Source organism: Peromyscus californicus, unplaced genomic scaffold, assembly GCF_007827085.1.
Source record: "Peromyscus californicus insignis strain IS unplaced genomic scaffold, ASM782708v3 Scaffold_8__1_contigs__length_139910024, whole genome shotgun sequence".
Taxonomy (NCBI): Eukaryota; Metazoa; Chordata; class Mammalia; order Rodentia; family Cricetidae; genus Peromyscus; species Peromyscus californicus.
In genome coordinates, this window is record NW_026294606.1 from 118,369,132 (window position 1) to 118,390,586 (window position 21,455).

The 21,455-nt window shown below is 44.3% G+C and overlaps 1 protein-coding gene across 3 annotated transcripts in view; it reads left to right on the forward strand.

Moving 5' to 3' along the window:
- Positions 1 to 12,680, forward strand: part of LOC128104254 (carboxylesterase 1D) — a 32,645-nt gene extending 19,965 nt beyond the window's left edge. For all 3 annotated transcript variants that reach the window (XM_052729100.1, XM_052729097.1, XM_052729099.1), the window contains 4 exons: positions 227 to 374; positions 8,227 to 8,358; positions 9,620 to 9,692; positions 12,421 to 12,680. In XM_052729100.1, coding sequence (XP_052585060.1) covers positions 227 to 374; positions 8,227 to 8,358; positions 9,620 to 9,692; positions 12,421 to 12,604 — 537 coding nt within the window. In that variant the 3' untranslated portion in view covers positions 12,605 to 12,680. The remainder of the gene's footprint in view (positions 1 to 226; positions 375 to 8,226; positions 8,359 to 9,619; positions 9,693 to 12,420) is intronic.
- Positions 12,681 to 21,455: the final 8,775 nt, after the last annotated feature.

Sequence of the window (21,455 nt, forward strand, 5' to 3'; positions counted from 1 at the left end):
TGGGATACCTGAGCCCAAATAGTAATTAATTCAAATCAATTGAAAGATAATCAAAATTTTTTTAAAAGAGAAAGTGAATCTAGAGAGTTTCTTCCAGTCTTCCATGGGCAACAGCAGGAGTGTTCAGTGAGCGCGGAAGCGGTTTAGAATCAGTGAAGCCTCCTTAACTGACTGCAGAAGCCCCATGGCTCACCTAGTCGGGTGGTCACCTTCTGATCCATTGCAGAAAATCTCTGAGAATATGATTCCAGTGGCCACTGAGAAGTATTTGGGAGGGACAGATGACCCTGCCAAAAAGAAAGACCTGTTCCTGGACTTGATTGCAGATGTGATATTTGGCGTCCCATCGGTGATGGTGTCTCGTGGCCACAGAGGTGAGTTTCAGGTGTTGAGTGGGAGATGGTCACAAGTTTATCTGCTAGGTCTCTGGCCTGCCCACCTCTTGGTATGGATAGATATGAAATCTGTTGATATTAGGCCTCAAAAGTTGATTCCATATAGCTTGTAATGCTGTTTTGCTTTTTCTGCTATTAAAGATCTATGAGGAAAGGGTCTACATTCAGTTTAATTTAGGAAATAAGTCCAGAAATCACCATTCAGAGGAAAGAGAGTGATGCAGAGACAAGACAGACCCCAGTCTGGAGAGCTTCCTGGCATGTGTCCATCTTAGCCGCAACTGGAAAGCTCTAGGGAATAGGGAGCATCTTGGGGCTTCCTTTTCTGAAAAGCAAGGGAGCTGTGTGTTAACCCACCAGGAGTCACATCTCATTGATTGAATGCGTCTCTAAAAGGTTGTTGGTTTTGTGGTACCTTTATCTACTGCAAGAATGAACAGAGCTGCCGGGCGGTGGTGGCGCACGCCTTTAATCCCAGCACTCGGGAGGCAGAGCCAGGCGGATCTCTGTGAGTTCGAGGCCAGCCTGGACTACCAAGTGAGTTCCAGGAAAGGCGCAAAGCTACACAGAGAAACCCTGTCTCGGAAAAAAAAAAAAAAAAAAAAAAAAAAAAAAAAAAAAAAAAAAAAAAAAAGAATGAACAGAGCTGTGTCTAAAAACCAGGAGGGGGCAAAGGGCAAGAGCTAATGGTGCTGCCTGTGGCTGTCAAGCTAGCCTGTCTCAGAACATGGGCTATAATGAAGTAACTGTCAGAGTGACTTCGCTCAGTGCTGTAACAGAGAGCCTGACATGCACCACCTAAGAAACAAAGGTCTGTTTTCACTTAGAGTCTCAGAGGTTTCGGTCTGTGATGTCAGGAGAGTGTGAGGGAGCATATCACACCACAGGGACAAGGAAGCAATAAAACCATGTAGAGTGGAAACAGAAATGGTCCAGGGTATATAATAGCCATCAGGTCCTTGTCACCTGCATCCTACTTCCAAAAAACAGGCTCTACCTTCCATAATTCTACTACCTCCCAGGGGTGTGTTAGAATTTTGGATTTGTCAATTGATTAAATCATTCATTAGATCAGAGCCTTCATGATATAACTGTTTCTGTAAATGACCTCACAGATGCGCCCGGAGATGTCCATTACAAATCTTCTAGGCATATCTTAGTCTAACCAAGTTGGACAGTTGAGATTAACCATTAAAAGGCACCAATAGCTTCTGTTGCAGATGCTCTCTTGCAGGTGTTATGGTAAGGGGGACTAGAATGCTGCTCTTGGTAGAGGGGTCATTGGGAGATCTTTGAAGGTTGACAAGATCAGAATAACTGCTAAGGACCAACAAGGCCATATAAAGAGGCAAGACTTAGTAGTGGGTGTAGGTACCCAGGTGCCATGGTACCCAGGTACCATGATGTGCTGACATAGGTCACAGGACAGAGTTGGCGCTCTCCTTCCGCCTTTGCCTGGGTTCTGGAGACTGAATTCAGTACCAGGTACGTGTAGCAAGCACCTCCCCCTGCTGAGTTGCCATGTCAGCCCCTCTCTGACTTTTTAATGTACGCACTTAGAGCTAAAGAACTTTTCTCTTAGGGCTTGTCTTCATTTTATCCAGTAGGTGTTGGTATATTGTGGTCCCATTCTATTCAGTTCTAGGAATTTTTTAATTCTTCCCGGAGGTCTCTAACAATCCATTCATCACTAAGTAGAGTGCTGCTTAATCTCTATGAGTTTGTGCATTCTCTATAGTTTTTCTTACTGTTGACTCCTAGATTTTATTCTATTGTTAGAAAAATACAATGAGTTGTTTCAACTTTCTTATATTTATGGATAGTTGACTTGCATCCAAATCTGTAAACTACTTAATAAAAATTTCACAAACTGCCAAGAATGTTTTTTTCTGAAGGGTTTGGGTGGAATGCCTCTGGGTGTCTCGTTGGTCTATTTCTGATTTCATTTGACTCTGTGTCTCTGTCTTATATTCCTTTGTCCAGATGTCCTGTCCATGGGTGAGAGTGGAGTATTAAAGTTGCCTGCTGGGTTGAGATTACTATGCAGCTTATATTAAATAGAATTTGTTTTAGGAATTGGGTGTGCTTGTTTTGGGCACAAATGTTTAGAACTGAAATGTCCTCCTCATAGACTGTCTCTTGATCAGTATGAAGTATTCTTTGTCTCTTCTGACTCACTTTGGCTTGAAGTCTATTTTGTCTAATATCAGAACAGCTACATCTTTTGTTTTCCTGGTCCCAGTCACTTAAAACATTTTTCTCCCCACTCTTTCACCCTCAAGTGGTGTCTATCTTGATAGGTGGTGTATTTTCCTGGAGGCAGCAAGAAGATGGGTCTTATTTTCTCATACCATCTGTTAGTGCATGTCTTTTTGTTTGGATAATAAGAAGCACTAATGTTATTATTCAAAGGTGTGTATTAATGCCTCTCACTGCTGGATCTGTGGTGGTGTTTTGTTCCACATTTGCTGACTATGATACTATTACTTTGTTCCAGTCACCTCTTCAATGTGTTTATCCTCCTCTTCAGTCTTAAGGACTCCTTCAAGTATCCTTTGTAGAAATAGTTCAGTGTTCATTGATTCCTTTAGCCTGCTGTTATAATGGAAAGGTTTTGTTCCCCTTTAACAGATGTTTGTTGAATTTGCAGCTGTGGTCTTTCAAAACTGGACAAGCATCTTTCCAAGCCATTTTGGATTGAAAGAATTCTGTTAATTAATCAGCTATATGACCACCTGGCCTGCCTTTATATGTGACCTGGCCCTTCTCTCTTGCATCCTCCAATACGCTTTCTTTGTTTTTTTTTTTCAGTGTTTTAACTGTAATATGACATGGAGAGTTACTTTTCTAATACCCTCTGTTTGGTGTTCCCTAGGACTCTTGTACATGGACAGGTATCTCTTTCTCTAGATTTGGAATATTTTCTTCTGTGTTTTTATTGAAAATATTTTCTGTGCTTTGTGCATGAAAATCTTCTCCTTTTATGCTCATAATTCACAGATCTTATCTTCTCTTGAAGACCCCAAACTCTCAGGGTCTCCATCTATCCATGCCCCAGGTCTGTTCACTGGGTTTTTGAAAATTGATCATTGATCCTAACTGAGTGTTCTGATTCCTCTAGCTCATCTTCAAGCCTTAATACTCTGTTCTCCTCATGATCTGGTCTATTAATGAGGCTTCCTACTGCACTCTAACTTGGTGCACTGAGTTGTCATTTCCAGGGTCATATCAGTCTAGCTATTGAAGACCCCGATACCTAGCACTTGTGTTCCCATTTGGATTCAGCAGCCATGGGCTGGGACTGGTTGGAGAAAGATGTGGCTTACAAATTATGTAAAGGATACTATTATTAACTAGTGAAATAAAGAAGGAATGCTGCATGGGGAAAGGGAATGAAACATGAGTCAGAAGGGGGTATACAAGAGAGAAATATAGGAGGGGGAGACGATCCTGGATATGGATGTGAAGGGTAGAAGGTTTTGGCAGGTATAGAAAGCTGAGAGACAGTCGTGAAGAACTATTCTGGTGAGACAGAAGGTCCAACATAGTGCTTAACAATGAAGTTAAAAAAATAACAAGTAATTACTTAAAGAACAATTAATTATGAAGAGAAACTACACCTTCTGAAATGTTATAAAAAATAAAATAAAACAAAGCAAATCAACAACAAAAACTCAGGTAATGGAATTATATCTAAAACAAGAGAACATACACTCCGTGCGTGTACACACATGCATACACACACACACACACACACACACACACACACACACACACACACACACACACACTCATGCACACATAACCTGAAGACTGGTCCAACTTTCTCCCTCAGTGGGGGATGGGGGGAATCTTCCCACTACTAGGAGTATTCCTTTTATCACCTTTCTCAGGTAGCACAGAAACCTGGTAGGCTTTGTAGGTCAGTGTAACCAAGCTGTGCATCCTTAGTGTGCTGATAGAGCACTGAGGTCTGCAGCTCTGTGCTCCCTTGTAACTCAACCCCGGCCCAGGCTACCTCCACCTCACAGAGCCTAGGCTGCTCCACTGACTCACCCCTGAGCCGGTCTATGTGACAGGGCCATGTGTTCCCCGTGCCTTCTTCAGCCTAAGCCTGTGAGTCTTCTTTTGAGAAATGTCTCCGGGGACCTCTTGCCCCTTTCTCAATTTGTCTTGTTGATTATTTATTTATTTATCACTATAGAGTTGTTTGAGCTCCTTATACACATTCTTAACATTTTTATATTTTTTCTAAGTGTGTTTGTGTAGGTGCACACATGCCATGGCGTGCATGTGGAGGTCAGAGGACAACTTGTAGGAGTGGGTGCTCCCCTCTCACCATACGGCTTCTGGGGATTGAATATAGACCATTGGGTTTGACTGCAGACAGCTTTACCCACTGAGCCATCTTGTCCGCCCTTCTGCATATATTTAAATAGACACTGTCACATGTACAGATCACAAACATTTTCCCAGCCCACGGATTGTCTCTGTGCATTGCTCATGGTTTTCCTTGGTGTGAAAAACTCTTCAGTTTGCTAGCATCCCATTTGTTTCCTGCTTATAGTATTGGAGTCTAGACCAAAGTTGCATGCATCTTTCCTTTATGATCTGGTCTTGCATTTGCTTTCACTCAATTTTAGTGTTTTAAATTTTATTAGATTTTGAAATTGCATATATAAGTACTGTATTTGCATCATTTCCCCCTTCTTCCTCCTTCCCTCCCTCCCTCCAATTTCTCGCTTGCCCCCAACCCTGACTCCTCTGGACAGTCAGATTACAGTTCTTGCAGATGACTATAAACTTAGGAGGTAGGGATTCCTTAGCCCTGGAGACTGGCTAGTGTTACAAGTTCTGACCCTTGCCACTAAAGACTTGACAGTGACCTGGAATGTTCTTCTCTGGTCCCTGCTCCCTTTCCTGTCATCTCAGCTCTCACTGTTGCTAATCCTGAAAACAGTCTTCCCGCCCCGACTGTTCTCAGGCCGTGGAGCTGTGTCCACTGCTGCTGCTCAGCTCTTTGCCGCTGGTGCTCTCCCATGGCTGCCATTGCTCTCCCGCATCTGCCATTGGCTCCTCCTCGCCATCTAGGCTGCTCCCTTCTTAGCTCAGCCCACATCACTGAAGTCCTCACAGACTGGAGAGCTCTTGTTGTACCTAATGTTTCAAGGCCAGGCCACACTGGGCAGTGTCTCCCACTGACTACAGTCTTGTGTGTGCTGTCTCTCCCTTCAAGGCCTCTATTATTTGTTTTGCACATGTAGTGGCTCTGATGTTGTATCTACGTTTACCATTGTTGTGTGCTGTGAATGACTTAGCTCTGTCATCAATGTTATAAATATATCTCTTTTCATGCTTGTTTTTCCCCAGGTAAGTTCTCACTCTGTAGCCCAGACTATTTTAGAACTTACTATGTAGAAAAAAACTGGCCTCAAATTTACAGCAATCCTCCTGCCTCAGCCTACTAAGTACTGGATGACAGGTGTGAGCTACCAGGTCCAGATTCTCATACTGTTTGAGCTCAACTTTCTGGTTTGCTAGGACTGCAGCTACCATTTCTCTCTATTTTTTTTTTATTTGTATATAATATCTATTTCCAATCATTTGTTTCTAATCTATATACTTCTTTAAAGGTAGTGGGGTTTGTGGGAGCATATACTTGGGCTGCTTAAAAATGCATTCAGTCTGTCTCTTGTGTTTCAGAAGTTAACATTTGAGAGGGATGCTATCTTGGAGTTGTGCTCTGGTTGTTTTGTGAATGTTTTCCTCCTCTCTTGGTGCCTCCTTTGTGGCTTTCTGCTGTTATATAAGAGCATATCTTAATCTTTTCTGTATTTATGTTGTATTTCTACTAAATGTTTTTGCTTCCTCTCTACCATCAGGCTTACATGTAACCTCTTCTACTTCCACCAGCCTATAGCAATGGTGTAATGGTGTAACTAGCATTGGTGTAACTAGCAATGGTGTAACTTTGATTCTGGGTGAGACCTCCACATCTCTGCTCCTCAAAACACGTTTTTACACACACACACACACACACACACACACACATATAAGCATGCACATATATACAGAGACACATACACACACTCACACACACACACGTACAAGCACACACATACAAGCACACACACACACAAGCACACACAAACAAGCACACACACACACACACACACACACACACACACACACACACACACACACACACTGGGGTTGCTTTCCTCCAGCACACTGCCTCTATCACCTGTTCTCTCAGACCCTGGATTTCCTCTAAGACATTGGATGTAGGTTTGGCACCTCCTTGATTGTGAAGCTCTCATCTCTGATGTTCCTGGGGTTTCCTTTCTTTCACTGTTAATGCTGTGATTGTTTTGTGTCTTGGCTAAAATCAGCTGGAGGCTGCTGTGCTTCCTGACCTAATGCTGGGAACCTATTCCAGAAGGGAGCATTTTCAGCCGCAATCTCTGGAAATAAACCCTCTGTCTTCCTTCCGTTTTCATCCCTCTGCAAGTCGTCTTATTCAAATGTCTAGCCTGGAGACAGCAGCCCATTGTCTTTGCTTTTCTCAAAGTTCCAGCTTGAACTATTCAAATATGGTTTGCAATTATTCAGAAGAATTTTTATAAAATTCTGTGTGAATGGGTCCTTTCATTTACCAAAGTTCTGCAAAGCTGAGGTCTGAGTTCCGGCTAAAATGTTTGAGTGACAGAGACGCTCCTACTTGATCCTGAAGCACCTGCTTCTTAGGTGGTAGGGTGACAGGGCTGCCTCTGTGGTTGCAGAGATGAACTGGACAGAGGAAATTGGACAGATTATTCTTCATCCTATGGTGGAATGGCATAAATCACGTAAATCCTTTGTGGGGACTCGGTAGGCAAAACATTTGTTGCACAATGCCCACAACCTGAGTTTGAATCCTAGAACTCCCATTAGGGCAAATACAGAGCACTGACTCCAGGAAATCATTCACTGTCCATCACACACAAGGTGGCACATGTACAACACATACACCCAATCATACACATACACACAATAATATAAATAATGTTTTAACTTGTGAATCAGTAACTCAGAGTATGAGGCAATGATAGTAGTGTATGAAGTGCACATACAATTATCACAAATATGTGTATATACAAAGTATTATGCTGTAATACAGAAGAAACTTTTTTACAGTTAAGCATTTTTTTATGTTTTTATTTTTTCGAATTTCTTACTATACTCATAGGGGCAAGGCTGTGAAATCTCCCCACTTTACAGCTATGGGGCCTGGCACTTTTCCTCTGAGTTACTCTGCTATAGGGACTATCTCTCCCTCCCCCTTGTGAGTGCTGCCCAGTGCTGAGTTTCCAAGGCTGGGGCCATGGAAGGGGATGGTTCATGAGAAGCAATAGTTGGCAGCTACAATGTTCTATCAGCAAGAGAACCGGCATCTTGGCACATGGACAGGACATCCTGGTGGCAAGAGAGAAAGCAGAGGAGAGGAGGGATCAGGAGACAAGTCCTCTTTCTCTTGACTCATCTCTCTCTGGAGCCATCTTAAGAGCTTAACACTCCCTGAGCAAGGAGGAAGCAGGATATGAAGCACCAACTCTAGGCTTTGTGGTTCCTTGAAACAAAGAGAGCCTTGTTCCATTTCCACATGGATTTGTGTTTTTTACAGTCTTAATTCCAAATTGGCTACTTGTACAGGCCTGATCAAGTCCTTCCCTGAAACTGTGTTTCTTCCTTGTACAGGTAAACAGGGAGCTCAGTGCAACTTGAAGCCTTGGTACCACACAGGTGTATAGTGGATAATGTGAACTCTACATGACTCTACATGTCTCCACAGATGCCGGGGCTCGCACCTACATGTATGAATTTGAGTATCGCCCAAGCTTTGTATCAAACATGAGACCCAAGGCAGTGATAGGAGATCACGGCGATGAAATCTTCTCAGTATTTGGATCTCCGTTCTTAAAAGGTAATGTATCTTTGCTGCCTGTGGCCTTGGTATTCCAAGGCCTGGATTTGGGCCCTGGCTTGAGCGCCTCATGCAAGTTTCTCCTTTTCGCCTTGGTTTGCTTGCCTGCCGCTCTGTAACAGGGTTGAACTACATTGGGAGTCAGTCCTGAGCTTTCACACAAGTGAAGGAGGCTGGTGTTCATGTGTCCCCAGCCACAGCCACTCTCAGAAACCTGTAAAACCAGTAGGAAAAATGGCAGCTCAGACATGGCCTCCACTTTGGGGCAAGGTGCCACCAGCTGATTTTCCTCCCATAAGAGCACGCTGGGATAAAAGCGAGGGGCAGGTTAATTTTTAACCCTGAACAAGATCTGTCATGTTTACACATCTGTCTATATATCTAGGTCATATATTTGCCTATATTTTATAATGTGATATTTAAGGGAAGCTTTCACAGAGGTCTTCAATACATTGCTTCTTAGCAGTTGTCTGCAGCTAGCCATCTAACACGTGTGCTGGGGGATGTCTTTCTGTATGCTGTGAATATAGGTTGTTCCCATTGGTTAGCAAATAAGCTGCTTTGGCCTATGGCAAGCAAAGCAGCTTAGAAGGAGAGGGGAAATCTAAACAGAAAGACAGAAAAGAAAAGTCAGAGTCTAGAGAGATACCAGCCACCACCGAAGGAGCAGCAAGATGCCAGCAGACAGGTAATGCCACAGCCACATGACAACTTACAGATTAATAAAAATGGATTAAGTTATAAGAGCTAACTAGCAAGAAGCCTGCCATAGGCCATACAATTGGTAATTAATATTAAACCTCTGAATGATTATTTTATAAGTGGCTGAGGGACCATGGGGCCGGGCGGGACCTGAGAAAACTTACAGCTACATACGTGTCTATCATGACATCAATGTCTCTGAGGCTCTCCCTATTTGGTGATGTCTTAGGAACTTTGGAGAGAGAGAGAGAGATTAAGAAAAGGCCCAAGAGCCAGAAATCCTACTAAGACTGAGGAAAGTCACAGTTGTGGTGTTTGGATCAGGCATATAAGCATGGCTGAAAAAGGAAGCCAATATATGAAAAGCTATTCTTAACTTGAAGTGTAGATTATTAGCCAGTATATTCTTAAAAGGTAGATTTTAACTTAATAAGGGTCAAGACTCTGAATTTCTAACACGCTCCCAGGATGATAATGATGAGCATCACTCCTGCTGTGCAGCTGCTAAACTGAAAAGCCCCTCAGTGAGTAGCTGTAGCTTATTCATTCTCCCCCACAGATGGCGCTTCAGAAGAGGAGATCAATCTCAGCAAGATGGTGATGAAATTCTGGGCCAACTTTGCTCGAAATGGGTGAGGCTGGTGGCAAACATAGGATGGGTCTGGGGTGTGGTGTGATCATGCCTATTGGGAAGGAGTGTTTTCTAATGATTGAGTGGTCAGTTTCCTGTCCGTGTGACCATAGCACACTAACAATGACAGCTAGAGTATTCAGATGTGTAGCTGTGAGGGGGCTTCTAAGATAGTTCAGCATAAAGCAGGGGGGTGTGCATTTTGGCTCACAGATTCAGGGGGTTTGATTCTTGGTCCTACTTGCTCTGGTTGTTTGTCAGTATCAACATGGTGGGATAATGTGGTGGCTAAATCCCTTCATCTCTCCCTTTCCCTGGCAGTCAGGCAGTAGAGAGGGAGGAAAAGACTAGGGTCCCAATACTCATCAGGATCAACTAATCCCCCAACTAATCCTACCTTTTAGAGTTCCCACCTTGTCCCAGGAGTACTTTCAGCTGATGATCAAACCTAATATGGCTTAATCCGTGAGGCTCCACTGTCAAGCATTCAAATCTGCTAGTTGGTGTGGGTTCTGAAAGGCCTAGGAATCACTTCCCCCAAGGCCTTGCTGCCTTCAGCTGGAGGGCCTCTCTTGGGCTGGCTGTGCTCATGGCCTAAATAGATCCTAGGTAGAAGGTCCAGGTTCCGGCACTCATAGACTCTCCATAGCAACATCAGCTTCTGCGGAGGCCCACAAAGGTTTCCTAGTGAGATCTGAGCTTGTTTTACCCAGCAGAGCTGTATTTGAGGATCGCTTGACCACATGTGTGGTTACCCGGTGATTGGAAAGGGTCTGCACTTGGCTGTGCTGGGGGTAGGTCTTTTGCTCCACCCATTGGCATTCCTAAAATAGCCCTTTAGAAGAGACGGGGGGGGGGGGGGGGGGGGGGGGGCGCGGTAGATGAAGATCAGGCCCTCCCGAGGCTATCCTGTGTTTCTGTTTCTCTCCCTTCTATCCTTCTATATATATATCTCTTATCCCTCACTCCTCGAGAGTACCCTGGAGTAAAATGTGGGCGCCAGTCATCCGGCTGACTTCCCACAAGCTTCACTCTGACAGCTTTAAGCATCATGCATTTCATGTTGCCAGCAGGGACTTCACACCTTCCACACACTTGCTGGCCTCCAGCTCTTTCATTTGCAATCTATGTAGAAGCCCTAATGATCCCATCACCCTTGCATTCTGCATGCCTGCAAAATCACACCCATGTGGGTAACACCAAGGTTTACCTATGGCTTCAGATGTCACCAGCCTCTCGGAGCCATCAGCCATGATAGACTCTGAGTGTCTGAACATACACAAATACTAGAGGAGTTTTTCTCCAGGCCGCACCGTGGTCAGGGATCTCTAGCATTACTTTCTCAAAGCAGGGTCTTTGGAACAAGTTTGTGACTTTACAGCCTATGTACAGGGTATGATGGCTGTGGTCTGGAAGCCGAGAAACAGCTGCAAGTATAAATGACAAAGAGAAAGGCGAGGACAAAGAGGGCTGAAGGTCAGGACTAGGGGGAAACAGGAGACTTTGAGGTTCTCTCAAGCCTGTGAACTTTGTGTTCTTGCAAACTCCTAAGATGTGAGCCTCAGGGTGGCTTTCACTTTGATCTGGTGTGGGAGACTCGGGTTCTCTTAATGGACTCATCTCTAGCAATCACATTCTCCTTGTACACAAGCTTAATCACACTCCTTTGTCGTGGTGGTGGTGGTGATGGGGGGGGGGGGTCGTGAGGTTTTATTTTTTGGAAAAATAGAGTTTTTCTAATCTCCATGCTGTGGTTTTTGCTTCTGAATCTCATTGTAAATATGATTAAAAACAAAACGAAACAAACCAAAAACCCTCTACACTACTTGGACACTATGCTGCCTTTGACTCTACTCTACCAATAAATACTTTATCATCTTTAAACTCAGTACTCCATAAAATATCAGAATGGACAAATATAGGTAAATTCATTGCCAGAACGGAGCATGAATGGCCTCTAATCCAGGTCCTCTCAGAGGCTTCCTTCTCTTCTGAGCCATCATGAGCTTCACTTCTGTTTTTCCAATTAGAACCTACTAGAATCGCCCATATGCCTCACTCACTACAGTCTGTGTTCCCTACAGCACACTCTCTAAACATTTCCACACTCCTTCACAAACCAGTAAAACATTCTTCAGAGCCACATCATCGGGTTAATCACAGAAAGCTCCACTTCTTAGTAACGCATTTTAGTAATAATTTTGTGTCGTCACCTTTCAATTGCTGAGACAAAATATCTGAGGGTCATCAGCTTAAAGGAGGAAGGTTTTACTGGGGCTCTGGGTTTCTCTTGACATTTTCACTTCGAGCCTGTGACTAAGAGGAATGTGGTGGAGAAGGGGCATTAGGTGGGATCCAGCTCCTCACTTCTTGGCAGTCAGGCAGCAGTGAGATAAAGAAGTGGAGTCCCAACATGGTGCAAAGCAGGTTTTCGGGGACCTGCTTCTTCCAAGTAGGTGCCACCTCCTTATTCCTCCATTAGCCTTAACAGAACCGCTAGTTGAGCATCAGTGTTCAACACATGAAGGTTCGGAGGAGAGCTAAGATCTAAATAACAGTAGGAACTTGCTAAACCTGCACAGGCTGTCCCAGGAGCTAGAGAACTGCACAGATGTGGAAGGAGGCTCCTTGGCGGAGATAAACCAAGGCATCCTCACAAATCTCCGGGCATCATGAGGACAATGCAGTTGCTTTGGTGAATTTCTTTTTTTGTTTAATTCTGTTCACAGGAACCCTAATGGGGGAGGGCTGCCCCATTGGCCAGAGTACGACCAGAAGGAAGGGTACATGAAGATTGGCGCCTCAACCCAGGCAGCCCAGAAGCTGAAAGACAAGGAAGTAGTTTTTTGGACTGAACTCAGGGCCAAGGAGGCAGCAGAGAGGACAACACACAGAGAGCATGTTGAGCTCTGATCAGGAGGCTCAGCAGGTGGGAGAGCCTGGAGCCAAACCAAAGGTATGCCGTAGAAGATTCTGCAGAGAAACAAGGCTTCTTATCTTTAAGGCTACACAATTGTATGGTATTTTGTACAAACACACTAAAAAGGATCCTTGTTGCTTCAATGTGTAAAAATAAAACATTGTTTTGGAAATCAAAATTGGATCAGTATCCATCCTGATTGGGTTTTTGTTGTTGATTTTGCTTGTTTCTTTGTTTTGGGGTGTGTGTGTGTGTGTGTGTGTGTGTGTGTGTGTGTGTGTGTGTGTGTGTACTTGACACAAATTAGAGTTTTCTGGGAAGACTTAGAAAATGCCTCCATTAAATTGCCTGTAGACAAGTTTGTAGAACTTTTTCTTGATTAATGATGGATGTAGGAGGACCCCGCCCATTGTGGGTGGAGTCATCCCTGGGCTGGTGGTCCTGGGTTGTATAAGAAAGCAGGCTGAGCAAGCCATGGGAAGCAAGCCAGGAAGCAGCACTGTCTGTGGCCTCTGCTTCAGTTCCTGCTTCAGGGTTCCTACAGTGAATTCCTGCCTTCACTGTCCTCAATGAACTGTGACTCAGGATATGTAAGCCATAAAACCTTTTCCTCTTCAAGTTATTTTTGGTCATGGTCTTTATCACACCAACAGAAGCCTAATTAATACAATGTCTTTGGCTCAAGATTAATCTGTGTGCCTCAGAGAAGGATAGATGAACAGAGAAGAACCATCAAAAACAGACGTCTCTGCAGGAGATGGCTGGAGAAATGATTAGCTTGAAAACTAAAGGAATACAAATATGGAGGACACGTGGAATGTTATGTTAAATTTTCTGTGGGAGACAGGAGCAAGCATCTACTCATCCAAGACAGAGCATGAACAAAAGAAAAGAGAAATGATTCTACTGAGCCCACCTTGACTAACCAGTGAGTGTATTTGGTTCATTGACAGGAGCATAGGTGAGGGTCACTAACAGGGTTACTTCGGAAGCAATTGTGTCACCAAAATGCCTTCCCAGTCGTGGATGAAGACTTACTTCCCCATCACTGCATAGATGTAATCCCTCCTCTGCTTAACTGTCCACCCTGTGTATAATCTAGCACCTCAAAGGACCTGGTACAAGGGGGCAGAACTACACAGAGACTGTCTGAGGGTACAGAGAGCATGGCTGGAATCATGAGGGAGGGTCTAATGACCTTTCCCAATCCCTTCTTCTATAAGAGGATGTTCTCTTAAAGAGTCTCCTCCACCGGGCGGTGGTGGCGCACGCCTTTAATCCCAGCACTCGGGAGGCAGAGGCAGGCAGATCTCTGTGAGTTCGAGGCCAGCCTGGTCTACAAAGTGAATTCCAGGAAAGGCGCAAAACTACAGAGAAACCCTATCTCAAAAAACAAAAAACAAACAAACAAACAAAAAAAACAAAAAGAGTCTCCTCCTAAGAGTCATTTGCAGACATTGTTAGACTCTCTAATAAGAGGGTAAGGGCTGTTGTGCTCAGGGGACAGTTTTTCACAGCAGATGTGAGCACACATCACCTCCCTGTAGCTGAAGTTTTCTCCAGTCCTGCCCAGTACCAGGGACCCCGCAAATGCTTATAAAATAATCACTCAGAAGCTTATATTAATTAAACTGCTCAGCCATTAGCTCAGGCCTACCACTGACTAGCTCTTACCCTTAAACTCAGCCTATTTCTGTTAATCTATATGTCACCACGTGTTCTGTGGCTTTACCTGTTGCCTTTACATGCTGCTCCCTGGACGGCAGGCTAGCATCTCCTAACTCAGCCTTCCTGTTCCCAGAATTCTCTTCTCTGCTTGTCCCGCCTATACTTTGTGCCTGGTTACTGGCCAATCAGCATTTTATTTATACAGAGTGATATCCACAGCACCTCCCCGCTCCAGGGAGATGTTTTTATAAACACAAAGAGAAAGACTAAAAAGTTTCCTAAGTGCCAAAGGCAATGCATAATCTAAATGAGAATGCAAAATTACTGGGAACCATAGCCCCAAGGAGGAGCTTGCACCCATCACAGACTTCCTAAAGATGTCTATTAGGGCTTTGTGAATAAGTCTGGGGATATGTAGCAAGACTGGGACAAAAATGTGTCTCTGGCATTCAGGCACAGAGTCTGTCCCATTTCCATGAAGGAACAATACACACATGAGGGAATATTTAGCTACCACATGAAGGCTTATTGCTGCCGAGAAAAAACAATGTAAAGTTCTGTAACCCATCATGTGGACAGGACACAGTACCAGAGCAAGTCATCAGAGAGCCTTTACTGCTGATGAGAAACAAGGTCACTTACAAAGCTTCATCTCTAAAACTGACCTGCCCAGGATTCTCAGGTGACAGGGACTAGCGGACCCATTCGGCACTGGGGCTGACTCAGTACATATCCTGTACCAACTACCAGAAGTCAGCTCCTGGGTGTGCCAGTGGGGAAAGAGTCTCTGGAGGAGGGAAAGCAAGGCAGACAGACAGCACCAAATGTGTGAGACAAAATCAAAGTGAGCCATTTTATCTCAAGACTTTAAAATTTTATGTAACTAATATTGAAGTTACAGTGTGATGGTTCGAAGATGGGTATTGAACACTCAAGACAACCATTAGCATTTCAACCTTCGATACTTGTCTTTCTGTATCTGCCTTATTTCATTTTATATGTTTTTCTCTGGTTCCTTTTTTTTTTTTTGCAAAGCACATAATTTTATTCTCATCTATGAAGAACACTCCATATATATGATGTGTATATATCCCACATTTTCATTTTCCATTCTTGTGGGGCCAGTTCAAGTAAGCAAGTGAGCAAATGGTTGAAGGGGTGACTGTTCTCCTTCTGGGGAGTCCAGGGTAGGTCAGGCTGCCTGCCCTGGAAACATGTGAAAGATTCTGGAAGGCAGGAGAATTCTAGAATGACATCATTTATTACTGCTACCATTGCTAGCCAATGAGATTGAATGTTAGTGGTTAATCTTTAACCATGTATGGGTATAAAAGGGAAAGCGAGGGGCATTCCAACCAACTTTTTTAACTGAATGACTATGACCCAGCATTCTAGTAGGATGGTGCTCGAAGAGTTCTGGAAGGAGAAACACAACCTGGTCATACCTTATGGACCTGCTGCCACCAGCAAGGCCGACATTGCCAAGGCTATTGCCCATGCTGACCCCTCTGTGGCCATGTCACCTGGGCCAGCAAGGATTTTCCCTCCAATAGTTGAGTGGACAAGATAACTCTTTGGCAGGAAGGAGGAAAGATTACATCCCAGGTGGTGGAGTTGTCCAAGGCCATCCTGGGAGGATCCAAGGTCCATGAGGACAGAAGTGTAAATCATCCCAGCTGTTGACCTCATGCACATATACATGTGCATGGTAAGCACGGGAACACCACCACTTTTGAACACCACCAGCCACTGAAGGACAAAATGATCAGCTTTCTGTTCATGTGCAGACTGGGCCCAGATTTGATATGCTCCCCAAACAGAAGGTCAATAACTTCTTCAGTTCAATAAACAATGAATTTGAGGTACAAAGGGACATGTCTAACCCCCATTACCAAGCATAAAAGGTTAGGGACAAGCACACACCTTGGTTCTTGTCCACTCCTTCTCATTCTGTGACTCCTATCAAACTATTATCAAGATACAGTTGCCATCTTGATGTTCCTACAACTGTAGATTCTTTCACAGAAATTGATTTGACTATGAATATCTGAACCAGGGTATGGTGACATATTGTGTCCCCCAATATATTGTGCACCCTAATAAACTTATCTGGAGATCAGAGAACAGAGCCAGCCACTAAATTAGACATAGATGCCCAGCAGTGGTGGCATACACCTTTAATCTTATCATTTGGGAGGCAGAGATCTATCTGGATCTCTGTGAGTTCAAGGTCACACTGGGAACAGAGTCAGGGGTGGTGGCACACACCTTTAATCCTAGCACTTGAGATCTCATGTCTTTGCTTGGGAAGGACACACGACTTTAATCCCAGGAAGTGATAGCAGGAAGCAGAAAGGTATATAAGGCGTAAGGACCAGAAACTAGAGGCTTTTTAGTAGCAGTTCAACTCAGAGGCTTTCAGTCTGAGGATTTATGGAAACAGAATTGGCTGAGGAGTTGGCGAGGTGAGGTTGGTTATGGTTTGTTCTGTCTCTCTTCTCTTTCAGCTCTCACCCCAATATCTGGCTCCGGGTTTTTTATTTTTTTTTTGTTAGTTTGTTTGTTTTTGTTTTTTGTTTTTTCCAGACAGGGTTTATCTGTGTAGTTTTTGTGCCTGTCCTGGATCTCACTCTGTAGACCATGCTGGCCTTGAACTCACAGAGATCCACCTGGCTCTGCCTCCCAAGTGCTGGGATCAAAGGTGTGCGCCACCACTGCCCAGCCTCTGGGTTTTTTATTAATAAGACCTTTTTAAGATTCATGTTACACCAGGGTAGAAATTCTTATAAGAAAAAAAAATCACCTTGTGAAATTTGTCTCCACTTGGTTCTGTATTGATGATTGTGATGATAAACAATAAAATTATTACAATTACATATGGCCTCTGATAATTATTTCCAGAATGGTTGGGGGTTGCTGTCTTTGAAGGGTTTGGGGAATGGAAACAGCTAGAGGCTAGACCACCTAACCCAAGGCTAATCATCAAAACCAAGTCAATGTATGTGGTCCTTGTTAGACCCCAAAGTTTAGGGTCTCGAGTGGGCGCCCCAAGAACCCAGACTCCAGTCCAGTTGATGCAACAGCACGAGGTTTATTGAAGAAGCGACTATACAGATGAGCTAACTCAGCTCCAAAGAGCAAGAGTCGCGTCTATTGCTATCACATGGGTACTTTTAAAGGAAAAACCCACAAAAGCCATAAGATTACAATTCCCATACAATTTCATGGCCTGATCACAGGGTGATCACAGAGTGGGTACAGTCATGTCTGCATGCACATTCTTCCCGAAACCTCAAGGGGGGTATCAGGGCGGGAGTGAAGTTTACACAAAGGTCACAATGGTCCTTCCTGGAACACTTGCAACTATCCCAGTCACAGTTGAGTGCATCTCTTAACAGAAATCTTTTTACATTGTTACATTGTTGCAGGGGTGATTGAGTAGTGGCCGAGTCAGGTTGCCCTTGGAACTAGTTTTCTTTTTAGTTCCTTATTCTCCTGGGGCTTGGGGGGTGTAAGCCTGAAGGGTTAGGGTCTTTCAGTCCTGTCCTATGGGCTGTAAATACCTGGCGATGTTGAACCAGTGGATTAATCCAGCAGGCATTGTGAAAGAACATGAGCAGGCATACAACCAACATCTCAAGCTGAGAGCCAGTCCTCACACCAAGTGCAACCCTGTGGAAGCAGGGTTTCAAGAGAAGGTCCAGAGAAACACTTCTTCCAGAGGAAATCTCAGCAAAGTAATCTTCCAGGCTAAAAAGAGGCTTTGGTCCCCTTTGGCTTGGTTAAGAAGGATGTTTAGAGACAGCTCCGAGAAGCAAGCAGCAGGCCCTGCTGAGAGAACATCCACCCCCAACAAGGCTTCACAGGACCAAGCACTGGGGGATGACAAGATCAATGACCTTGTTGACCATCCTGGATCCCCTTCATCTGGTTCCAGTGTTCAGTAATAAGCAGCTGCAGATTTGGGGTCTATTACAACATCTCCCAGAAGGAGGTGCTCCCATGAGTGACAAAAATGAGGAAAACCTTCGCTAGGACTAATACCCTGGTGAGTGCACTGTGTTCTGCCTGCTGGTAATCCTGGGTGGGAGGAGCCCTGACACTAAAGTTGTGTCAATATAAGGCCCTTTAATCCCAGGACTCAGGAGGTTGAGGGAGGCAGAGTTCAAGGCTAGCCTGACCTACATAGTGAGTGTCAGGCCAGCCGGGGACACATAGTAGAGCCTGTCTTAGAAGAAGGAAGAAGAGGAAAGAAAGAAAGAAAGAAAGAAAGAAAGAAAGAAAGAAAGAAAGAAAGAAAGAAAGAAAGAAAGAAAGAAAGAAAGAAAGAAAAAGGAAGGAAGGAAGGAAGGAAGGAAGAAAGACAGGAATAACAAAATAAAAATAAAAGACAAAGTAAGATAAAATACAATAGGTTTTAAAAACTATGGTAGGGCCTCAGCTGATACCTTCCTTGGTGGGGTAGATTTTGCATTCCTTCCCTCCCTGTGATGTGTCCTACAGGAGGCTGTGGTGGTGGAGCACAGCTGTGTGCCTCAGCTCCAGTTCAAACCTACCAAACTTGATTTCTGAGTACACAGATTCCTAGCGGAATCTAAACGAAGTGGCTTTTGTATTGAGTTTCTGCCACAGCTGTGCTGAGTTCTGCACTTTGCCCCCCTGGTTTATGTCTCACGTGCCTAGGCAGTGATGGAGCCCTCCCTAGGGCCCAGGGGTCAGTTTCAGGCTCGTGTGTTCATGTCCATGGTGTCTATCCCCTTTCCATTGCCTCGTCCACTGTCTCTGCTGATACCAAGTCTCCCTGCCCATGGTGGATCCAGCGGGCCTCTGCAGTCAGCGATCTGTAGGCAGCTATTCCTTCAGCACCAGTAGGGGAAGGAAGGAGTCTTTCCCTGGTGGCCTGAGACAGTCAGGCACTCAGAGAATCTGTGCTCCAGGCTTGTGGGTCACATTTCAGCCTCTGGCTGACAGCCTGACCTGGTCTGAGGTGTCACTGTTCAGGGCATGCAGCCCTTGGTTGCCAGCCTCTCTACAGCCAGCCGGCCATTCTTTCAGTGTCTTTGTGGAGCAGTGTGACAGAGGAAGCCCTTGAGCACTTCGAAAGATCTCCATTTAAGGTCACGCTTCAGCCTCCACTCCACAGCCTGTCTCTCTCTGCCCATGGCTTGTGCAGCGCTTGGTCACGGCCAGTCTCTATTCAACCAGCTCAAATCTTTTTTTTTTTTTTTTTTTTTTTTTGGTTTTTCGAGACAGGTTTTCTGTGTGTAGCTTTGGAGCCTGTCCTGGATCTCGCTCTGTAGACCAGGCTGGCCTCGAACTCAGATAGATCTGCCTGTCTCTGCCTCCAGAGTGCTGGGATTAAAGGCCTGTGCCACCACCCAGCCCTTTTTTTTTTTTTTTAAATAGCTCCTTTCAGGTGGCTCAGCAGTTAAGAATGCTTGCTGCTCTTTCGGAGAACCTGAGTTCAGTTCCTAGCACTCACATTGGGCAGCTCAAAACCACCTACAATTTCAGCTCCAGCAAATCCCATATCCTCTTCTGGACTCCGTAGGCATCCACACACACATGACAGGTACACACATGCTTATAAATGTTTTTTTTATTTTTAAACAGTTCATTTCAAATATTTATAAATACATGCAGTTTTTGATGCTGCATTTGTGAGTTAACTTATTGCTGACATGCACATGTAATGCCCTGGTCAATATCTGTGGGACTTCTGTGATTCCATGAACATCCACACAGAGCAGGGGGAAATCTGAAGCAAGTCTCAGTCATGTGGCCCCCGTATTCTCATTTGAAGTATAACTTTATCTTCTTCTCTCACCCTCCAGACTCACATGCATCCTTTCTGGGGTCTATTCAGCACCACTTCCGTAATATTTTCTTTTTAAGTGCTTTTTTTTTTTTCCTGTTTAAGGTGCGTTCAAGCATAGTGATGCTGATATACCCAGTGGCCTCAAGCACAGCAGTCTGTGAGGAGCCTTATGGAGAAAACACATATGATAGACGGGCTTCTGCCATCGTGAATTATGATGCTCTTGACCGTGAAGTCAGTGGTGGATCAACAACACAGTACATCAAAGAGAGAAAAAGATGTCCCTGGCTGTAGTGGAGGCCATGATGGAGAGTGGTCATCTGCTACTTCTAGAGTACGACAAAGTTGTTGGAAAGATGGGGAAACAACTAAGTTAGTTAGATCCATGCAATGATGAATTTTAAAATTGTAATTTAACAGCATAATTAGACAGCTGAAGAAATTGAGTGTCTTATTATCAAAGAATTGGGAAATGTTAAGGCTTTTCCAAATGGTGTTCTATTACGCTCTTGTGACCAATGGTGTAACGTGTAATGAGTCTGACTCCACTTATGATACTTGACTGCTTGTGGCCTTTGGTTCCCACCCTCTCATCCCTTTCCCACTTCTCTAGAAAAGTCAGTGAGCAAGACGGAGTCTTACTTTGGTGCCGGCAGAATATGCGAACTCTCCTTAACCACATAGACCAGTCTGGCCAGTGTCCTTTCCAAAGACGTGCTGGACCTGCTTCCAAGGCCTGCTCTGCCCCTCACAAAGCTCGAGAGTGCATGTAAGAAAACTGCTTTTAGTATGTGTGGAGCCTGCGTGTGTGTGTGTGTGTGTGTGTGTGTGTGTGTGTGTGTGTGTGTGTGTGTATGTAGCAGTGCCTTCTAAAGCAATGTAAATACAAACGCACTGAGGTCTAGATAAGTTAAAAGTAAATGGAAGGTAACAGACACAACCCATAGATAGTCAAAATGAAAATCAAGTGTCAACATTAATATTTGAAAATTAATACAGTGAGGAAAAAGTTATGACTAAAGGCTCAACTCACCAGGAAAACATGAAAACCCTTAATTTGTAGACAGCTCGTAACAGAGTCACAGATGCGCCCCAGGACATCTTGAGCTTGGTCCCCAGGAAGCAGGCCTTGTCACAGGTTTGAGAGCAGTTTGTGGGGAGATGGTCCTATCAGAGAGTGCTGGAAATAACGAAGGAACTCAGAGGGAAGGGAAAGCTGCCCGGTGTGACTTACCGCATACTGTTTTACCCAGTGCATTTTGACTCCTCACTAATTACTCATGGTTCAGCCACTGTAGACTTTGCTTTTAGGGCTACTATGAGGGTTATTGATACAGATTTTTATTATATCCACACAT